The 9,069-nt window shown below is 39.6% G+C and overlaps 2 protein-coding genes across 2 annotated transcripts in view; one reads left to right on the plus strand and one right to left on the minus strand.

Moving 5' to 3' along the window:
• Window positions 1–4,912, plus strand: part of LOC107090257 (RNA-binding protein 38-like) — a 25,354-nt gene extending 20,442 nt beyond the window's left edge. Inside the window, exon 4 of the mRNA XM_015383540.1 lies at window positions 2,139–4,912. Coding sequence (XP_015239026.1) covers window positions 2,139–2,490 — 352 coding nt within the window. The 3' untranslated portion in view covers window positions 2,491–4,912. The remainder of the gene's footprint in view (window positions 1–2,138) is intronic.
• Window positions 4,913–6,443: 1,531 nt separating this feature from the next.
• LOC107090259 (lens fiber major intrinsic protein-like) lies at window positions 6,444–8,861 on the minus strand. Its single transcript, XM_015383542.1, has 4 exons — window positions 8,150–8,861; window positions 7,863–8,027; window positions 7,699–7,779; window positions 6,444–7,614 (listed from the first exon to the last, which is right to left on the minus strand). The coding sequence occupies exons 1-4, from the start codon at window positions 8,507–8,509 to the stop codon at window positions 7,429–7,431; spliced, it is 792 nt and encodes a 263-aa protein (XP_015239028.1). The 5' UTR covers window positions 8,510–8,861; the 3' UTR covers window positions 6,444–7,428.
• Between the last annotated feature and the right edge of the window lie 208 nt (window positions 8,862–9,069).

The raw sequence follows: 9,069 nt of genomic DNA on the forward strand, positions 1-9,069 counted from the left end.
ATTGTTTTGGCAGATGCGCTTCCTTATAAAGGCTTGTCAATCAGTTCGAAACATCGGTCACGTGACTTTCCCGTAGCGATACACACGTCGACACCGGTTTCGCTCTATGAGACCGACACATGCGCCGACGCATCGGTGTTGCCCGACCCATCACTACTCCATAGTCCTGGTTTGCTTTATATTTTTCATGTTTGATTTTGGATTTTTGGATTCCCGCCTCTGTTACCTCTGTTTATTTCATTAAAGCTGCAAGTAATCTCCTCAGCCTCTGCCTCTGCATTTGGGTCCTTAAACCACCACTGAAACCTGACGTTCTATCCAATAATATTCTCAAAGTCACATTCAGTTAGCTGTTGCCCAGGTCACTCTAATTTCTGATTAAATGTATCATTTAATACCAAATAGTAAAAGGTCATCTATATGTCAAAGCTGAGATTGCATTGAATCAATGAAGTTTTTCAACGTTAGTGAGCCTGTGACAATAGAGGAGAGAAAAAGCTATCCTTCAGTAGAACCAGGCTCAAACAGAGACCAGATTTTGCTGTATGGAAGTGAAACCACCATCAGTTGCTCTGTCCTTGGCAGGCAACCGAAGAACGGGGGAAGGGCTACTTTCTATAGCAAAAAAAAGCAAAAAGAAGGAACAAAAATTAGACAAATCCGTCAAAAGTGGCAAAAATACATAAAGTAAAAGGCAGGATCATCTCTGTCACAGACGATAGGACGCGGCTGATCAAGGATCCACTGTGAGTGCCTCCTTGATCAGTTGGGACTCTGTAGAAAGAAAAAAAGAACATAAAAAAGTTAATGGCTGTAATATCTCAGTCAGTGGTTCTATCTAAGGAATATAATCTATTAACAAAGAAAAAACTGAACCATTAGTACTTTCTACAGTAAAGTTAACTCCGAGAAGACTGTAAATAAATAAAAGTAAACACGAGAGCACATGACCAGAAGTACCTTTTATAGCAAAGAAAACATGCTTAGAATTAAGTTATGGTGGTTTTTTTCTCTATTAATTACAAAGTTACTGTGAAAAGCAGAGAGTACACTCAAAGTAACAAATCTAAAAAAGTGAAGTTCTAAGATTTTAGCTCTATCTTTGTATGAAACACAAATGAACAACAGCAAGAACATCTGTAAGAAGCAAGCATTTCAATTTCAGTTAAATCCTCGAGTGCATGAGACTGTTGTCATCTGTCATCTATTCTGTATGTAGAAAGTTGCTGTATTTGTTTTACCTAAATTTAATAACTTTGAATAAAAACTTCATAAAGTGGAGATGGGAACTGAGTTTAAATTGCTAGAAAAATATCCGTCCAATTTTATAGAGTAGAACCGACTATAGAGGCTTATTTAATGAAAACATGTTTTATTCTATTGCGATTAAACTTTGATAGCTTCTTTAATGTTTAAACTTATCAATCAAATAATATCAAATGATAAACTGATAAAAATGCAGATAAACTATGCAACCACACCCTGAAGAAAACAATAATAAGATTAGCCAAACATTTTTAAATGTGATTTAGTCTTTTTGTGTTTTGAGTGTTAGGTCATGGGTTAGGCAAAGGCTCGAACTCTTATAACGTATTAAATCAAGTTTATTTAACAGATAAGTTTTTCAAGAAGAAGAATGTTGTCTAATTTAGGGGTTTTTAACCAAACCGCTGTCATAACGTGGTGCACAACTGATGTAAAACAAAAGGTGAAGATGAGATGAAATATTGAGAAATGTTCCCAGAATTAGCTTATTTCCTTGTCTAAAAAGTGCAAACATGTTATAAATATATTTTCTGTTGAGACAAAAAATCTGAACAGTTTTCCTCAAACAAGGGTTTTTACCTCCTTTATTTTTTTTTCTGTGTATATTTTCATATCCCAGTTTGATACAATGAAGGTTTTCTTATCATAAAACAGCTGATGAGCTTATTTTTATTTTGTTGTCAACTTGTGACATTTTATGTGTTGTTGTTTTTTTCATGTTTTTGTCTTGAGCGACTGTCACCTTGGTTATATGTATTAATTTGAATTGATCACTGTTTTCTAGAAGGACCTTTTTCAGCTTGTGTCAATAAATATTCTGAACCAGATGGTAATCCTCTCCAGCTCTAACCATTGCTTTTCTGTCTCCGCAGGTTCACCCAGCAGTATGTCTATCCTCAGGCGTTCCTCCAACCAAGCCTCCTGCTGCAGTCTCACCTGAGCCCCACAGCGACAGCTCTCACCTCCCCTTACCTGGAGTACAGCTCCGCCTACAGCCCCTACGCCCCATCAGGACTGGAGCATTACCCTTATGTCCCCTCCCCATCACCCGCCACAGGCTACCTCAGCTATAGCTTCTCTCCGGCTACACCATCTCCTGCTCTGACTGCTCCTCCAACCCCTCCAGCTGCCATTCATCCTCCTCTAGCCACACTCGGCACTGTGTCGGCCACACCGCCGACCTTCCTCCACTACCCCCTCCACCAGCCCGACCGAATGCAGTGAGCAGACCTGAGCGGGTTGCTCAAACTGCAGGCATGACGTATCAAAACACGGGGACTGCTGATTGGAGACATAGTGAGGAGTAGACTGGATGGAGGAGTCATTGAAAAAAGGGCTTTTTGAGAGATGTCTTTTTTTCTTGTTTTTATAAACCTTGGTGTTGCAGGGGATGATCACGATCGCCCTGCATTGTCGTCAGCACACACTGTGAATGTTTTCCAAAACTGCTACAATCCAGTTGAGATCAGTAAATTTTAAGATGCTTCTTTGTTGGTAGTCAGGCTGCAGGAAGAAACATAAAGTTCTTCTTCTACATCTTTGTGCCATGTTGCTGCAGCTGTATTTTCTTCAAAGGTACTGCACTGAATACTGGATTTCAATCTGTCTGAGAACCAGGTTCTGTGGGAAGAACAAGACGCAGTTCCCTCTGGTTCTAGGTTACCTTCCTGTCTGTGGCAGAGGATTTCTCTCTGTATCCAGTAATCTCATAGGTTCCTGTTATCTACTGCTAGGGTCTTCACACAATATGCAATTATGCTAAGAATATGTCAGCTTAAGGTAGGCAACACTGGCATTTGATGTTGTTGATGTTCTTTTCCTCGAGCAGTAGTTAGAGCACAACTCTGTCAGGCTTTAAAATCATTTAACCCTGTTTTTCTAGCTTCTTTTTAGCCTTTTTTACAAGTGACTAAATTTTCTTTCCTCTTTAGTCACCCCTGTCAATACAATTAAGTTTATTGCCCTCAACACCCACTCACAGTCTCTTGTAAATTTAAGTAATAAATCATACAATTACTCCATTTTTTATTTTAGTGTAATAAATTGTTGTTTAAGACAGAATCCGATAAAAGGAAATAATGGTAGTGCCCGACTTGTTGGAACCTCTAAATGTTATTTTTATATCACTTTTAAATAGGTTTATGTCTCCAAGTTTTAATCAATTATCTGTTGCTTACTGTTTCCATGTGGTTTAAATATGACACACTGACTTAAGTCATTTTATGGCACCAAGAGTTTAAACAAAATTATGATTTTGTGGAAAAGCAGCTAAAACCCACTGTTAGGCATGGTGGAGGATCTTTCATGGCAAGGGTGTTTTTCTTTTCAAAAAGCCTTTCAAAGAATTACACTTTTTTAAGTACCAGGGCCTTTTAAATGAAAACCGGGTGGAGCACACAAGAAAACAGAAACATGGGTGGGTCATCATGAGCAGATAAGACTGAAATTCCAGCTCCTACTACGGCTTTCCAAGTTCCACAACCTAAATCCTGCAGAAAACCGTTTGGCTGAACAGAGAAGACTGCACTGGGTGGATGCAGAGAACTGGATGATCTAAAGCAGATGTCTCAAACTACAATCATCAAGAGAGCTTGGGTCCAAACCCGTCCAAATTGTTCTGTTAATGACATAACTATTTGTTCAGTTTTCATTAAAGACACTGGTCTCCAGTGGCTGGATCCTAGGACCGTGAGATTGGCAGCAATCAAGTTACGATTATAGCCGGTGGTATCGGCAGTTTCAATGCATCTGGCACTAATTTAGACAATAAAATCTGAAATTTGTGTCTTTACTTAGTAAATACGCTTTGAGAAGTTTTCATTTTAAGTTTATGTAGGTTGAAATTGCATTAAAGATACTTTCTTTTTTAATAACCCTTTGCCTTTAAACGTGGAGGCCACTGGAAATGTGTTTAATTTAAGTGTTTGTACCTTTAATGTGTGAATGGGATTCAGTTCGGTGCAGTATGCTACCACTTGTACCATTGTCCTGTGTTCTTTCGCAGCATCATATTGACAGGTACATTAGAGATGATCATGGAGTCTCCTGGTGTTGCAGAAGTACCACCAGTCCTAGTGGTCTGAACCAAGCCATATGTTAGATTTTAAACAAATATGCAAAATAAATGACTGAATGTTTTAAAGGGGTGGCTCTCGCTGTCTTCTTAGTCACTGAATGTTTTTATCCAAATGCGTTTCAGGAGCCTGAAGTTAGTGTGATGTTTCACGTGATGGTGTGGGAATATAGGCCTGTAGGTTATGAATAAGTGCAAATAAACTTGTAAATAAACCTGTTATCAGGTTAATAAGTTGATATATAATTTTTTTTTTAATGGGAAGCCATGGTTTGGGAGGAGGTTAAAGATTTCTGGGTCCACCACTGGATGGAGAGCTCAAATGAACCCATCTTAGGCTTGGACACTTCCCTTTTTTAAAGGTCAGTTTTCCTTTTTGAAAGATTTGATTTTCTTCTGATTTACCCATTACTGCTTTGATAAGTTCCGGTTTCTCTTCTTTTAAATAATCAGTTTAATCAGATGTTCTCTCTATATGGTTTAAACACTAAAACCCTCCATGTAACGTGACTAGATCAGCTTTAGATTGAATTGCTGCATGACTTTTAGCAAGTAAATATTTTCTATAAAATCAGTTTCCTCTCATCAGAATTCTCAACAGTATAGGATAAACTTGTTTTATCCTATACTGTTCTTTCCTTTTTTTTTTCCCAGCAAAGGCTTTTTCACCCTTTTTCTTTGCTCTATGCTAAAGTTTAAAACAAATTTTTCTGCCGTACCACCAAAGCTTCCTGTTGTACATTTAAAAAAAAAAAGAAGCATACTATAATTTCCTTTTATATCAGGAAAATTCCATAAGAATTGTAAAAAATGATCCAATTTGTTCTGTCTGGCCATTACTTGTCTGATAATTTATTTGTTAAAATTGCTTAGAAACATTGTATTTTAAAGCACTAAAATGTTGTTTATGAGTGACAATATTCTCAAATTTGCAAGGACAGAATGAAACCGCCTCAATCACTGCTGCTTTGTCAGGTAAGGTTTGCCTTGCTGTATTTTAACAACAAAGTTTTGATTTAAAGTCATACAAACCCACCCCTATTCCCTAACATTTATTTTATATTTAATCGTATTGATTTATGAGTATTTTATCATAGTATATTATAAAAACCGACAGCTTATGCATTTTGTCTAGGGCTTTGTGTTAGTGCCCCCTTCTGGTCATTTCTTTTTACTGCACCTTACCTAATATGGATGCCTTCATTTTTGAAAGGCACACAACTTAATTGCAGAAACCTGAGCAAAGTGGAATATATGTTGCATGAAAAGGTACATGGTCAGTGTTGGATGGTTTAATGTTGAACTTCCAAAAGTTAAACTTTTTAGAACCACGTTTTGCCTGAATTACTGAAAATATTTGTGGGACTCATCTCTTTTCTTCCACATGTGGTGAAAATAAATTGTCTATTGTTCTTTGAAAACTAGTACAAGTCAGATGAAGAAGTTTTATGAACATTCATGTCTTACTTAAAATTGTCTGCTTAGGTTTCAGTCAGGATTTTGACGTCTCATACAGCGATATGATTGGATCTAACCCTTTTGATTTCTTTTAGGGCCTCTAACAGGTGTTATTACTGAATTATACCATATGTGTACCTTTATCTTCATTTCAAACAATGTCCTGCTTCACTACTCCTGTAGGTAGAAAGGTATCCCACAGCATGATTCTGCCACCACCATGATTCACTGTGGGGATTATATGATAAAGGGGGCATGTACAGTTTTAGTTCTCTCTCTCTTTATTGTTTTGTTTTATGTAGAACAACCAGCTTTACCTTGTTGTCTTTTGAATTTACTGATTCTATTTGGGAGGTATCAGGGTAAAGGGGCCTGAATGCAATGTAAAACATAATCTAAAACCTTTTATATTTTTATTTGTTTAAAATAAAAGTAACTGCTTTCATTTTACAATTATGTAGTATTTTTCGTGTGTAAATCTTTCACATAATATCCCAATAAAATACATTCAAGGTCTTTGGTTTTGTAAAGAAATGTAAAAAGGAAAAAAAAAATATGTTCATATTATTCAATTGAAAAAGGCACTTTCAATCCATATAAGCCTCAGGTTTAAAAAAAAAGAGCCAACATTTGTATAGTTTTGATTTTTATGCATTTTTTTTATTGAAACACCTTGTTCTCCCAGTTTAAATCAGACCAAATATCTGGGATACAACATCTGTTGTGGATAATGCTGGTTCAGAACAAAAAGCAAATGGTTTATGTAAAAATGAATATTAGAGCAAATAACTGTCAGACAGCAAACAGGATGGGAGAGGAGAAATGGCATGGCAAACTAAATACGGGCAACAGTACAAAACAGAACAGAGGTTATGAAAATAAAAAAAAAAGAAATATTGGATCTGCACACTTGAAAACACAAGTAAGCAGATAAACATGTGCTCACCTGCAAACATGCTCACATACAGGAACAGCCGCGCCCACGCACTCACTCTCTCACTTTCTTCCTCTCTACAACAAACACACAACCTACAGATAAAATGTGGTGATTAAATTGATTGAAACCCTGTGAAAATCAAAAGGTAGTTTACATCCACATCTTGTGTCCAAAAGGGCAGGAAATAAAATTAGAAAATATAAAAAAAAGAGATAAGCTTAGATGATTAATGAAAAGCAAGCCCATCTTCACTGATCTAACCCAACCTAAAGATTACAGGTTTCCATTTCTCTGTCGTTCTCCAAACCCTAATCCCACTTAACTCCCATCTCTATTATTCCCTCTCACCCTTCATCACCTTCATACTCCCCCCTTCTCCTCCACACTGCTCTGTTTGGGTTACCGGGCAGCAATGGAGAGAAGAGAAGGTGAATATTGGTTAACATTTCTAAAAAGCACCATGTCCTATGTGGATTACAGTTATAAAGCTGTGGGGGGTTGAGGACTTTTGTTGTGTGCTGAGGTTGAAGGTGGCAAATCTATATTTTAGATTATCTGTAAACATTTTGGGTTAGTCTTGTACACTGAAGCGTGTGAAGACACGGGGTCGAGGGGGAACATTTGAGGTGGGGGTCAGCATAGCTTAGGGATCTGTCCCTCACCCCTCCTTTCAGAGAAAAGGGACTGGGCCGGTTTATAGGGATTGCGTTTTGAGCTCGATCGGTTCCCCTCGAGTGTCCTGCTGAGCCTCACTCTCCGGGGGTCGACTTCCCTTCAGTGTGGCCAGGCGCTCGGAGAGACCTCTCATACGTGGGAACAACATGAAATCATACAGGATGGCTCCCATGGCACCCCCAATCATAGGCCCAACCCAGTACACCTGCAGGTAATACAATTTGAATTGTCAACAGAAACTCTGGCCAGTCATTCTTCAATGGAGCAAAAATAAAAGTTGAGCTCTTACCCAATGGTTGATAAAGTTTCTGAAGAGCACCGCAGGGGCAAAGGACCTAGCAGGGTTCATTCCAGCACCAGTGTAGTACATCTAAAACACAAACATGAATGTGTTAAAGTACATATGTGCCCATAACTTTGTAGTGATTGAACAGTTTTTTCCACACTTCTCACCCCCATGAGATGCCCAACAGTGACAGAGAAACCAATAGAGAGAGCTGCTGATCCCAGGCGACCGTTTCTCCTCTCATCTGTCACTGCGAAGATGCAGACAACGAGCTGAAGGGTAAGAAAGACCTCCACTGTTGTGGCCATCCCCAGGCTCATGCCAGGCTGCAGCTGGAAGCACAAAAATGAAAGGGGCATGAAATCTGTGAAGCCTGAAAACAAGCTGATAACACATAGGATACAGTCATCAACCTTACAACCCTCATTCTCCAACACTAAACCTCTATATTTACCATGTTCATTGCCATGTTGCCTCTCATGTTGCCGGGTGTGACCCCATACAGGACTGCAGCCCCAGCCACGGCCCCCAGGCACTGAGCGAAGATATAAAAAAATGCACGGAAAAGGGACATCTGTGACCCGACAAGGTAGGCGAAGGTAACTGCAGGGTTGATGTGGCCGCCACTGATGTGGCCAATGGACTGGATGAGGGTGGCGGCCGCCAGACCAAAGCATAGGGCCACGTGAAGGACGTGATGAGGCCCGGTGGTCCAACGCAGGGCAGCACCCATGCCAAAAAATACAAAGAACATAGTCCCGAAGAACTCTGCAAAGACTGCCCGCCAAAAATTCATGGACCGGAACTCCCACATGGTGGATGCTTGAGGAGGGGTGTTGGTGATTCAGAGAAAAAGTCACAAGTTTACCTTTTCAGTCCTTCATAAAATGGTGGAAACAACAAAAAAAGTCTTCTTTTGGATACCAGCTGACTAAAACAGCCACTTGAGATGTGAGTCTGGAGTCCGATGATCTTTACCAAACTGTGATCTGGGCTGGTAAAGTCAACTCAGCTGCTTGCCACCTCTCTCCACCTGTCGCAAAGACATAGGTGTGAGATAATAAAGCAATTCTGAGATGCTTTGATTCTTCAAAAGTAGGTGGGCATTAATGCTAAATGGGGGATTCTATATCACAGATGGGGATAGACGGATTCTCCAATGGACCTTTTAGCCTCTGTGACGGAGGGAAGGGGGCCAGACGGGCGCTTTATAAAACCCCCTCTTTGGGGCCCTCTGGTGACGCAGTAATCCCTTCGTTAGTCCGAGGGGTGGGGAGGGGTGGGGTACTGCAGTGCTCGACATCCTGATTCAAACGTACCTAACCCCTTTGTTGCCTGTCTCCCTCCACCCCCCACCAGAAGCACTAAAGTGAG

This window comes from Cyprinodon variegatus, unplaced genomic scaffold (assembly GCF_000732505.1).
Source record: "Cyprinodon variegatus isolate N-32 unplaced genomic scaffold, C_variegatus-1.0 Scaffold287, whole genome shotgun sequence".
In the NCBI taxonomy this organism is placed as follows: domain Eukaryota; kingdom Metazoa; phylum Chordata; class Actinopteri; order Cyprinodontiformes; family Cyprinodontidae; genus Cyprinodon; species Cyprinodon variegatus.

Bases quoted from the DNA above. Each gene is read 5' to 3' on its own strand.
- LOC107090259 (XM_015383542.1), bottom strand. From the start codon at position 8,509: ATGTGGGAGTTCCGGTCCATGAATTTTTGGCGGGCAGTCTTTGCAGAG. The intron at 8,028-8,149 runs GTAAATATAGAG...TTGTGCTTCCAG, and splicing joins GCAACATGGCAATGAACATG to CTGCAGCCTGGCATGAGCCT. The intron at 7,780-7,862 runs GTGAGAAGTGTG...TTTGTGTTTTAG, and splicing joins CTGTTGGGCATCTCATGGGG to ATGTACTACACTGGTGCTGG.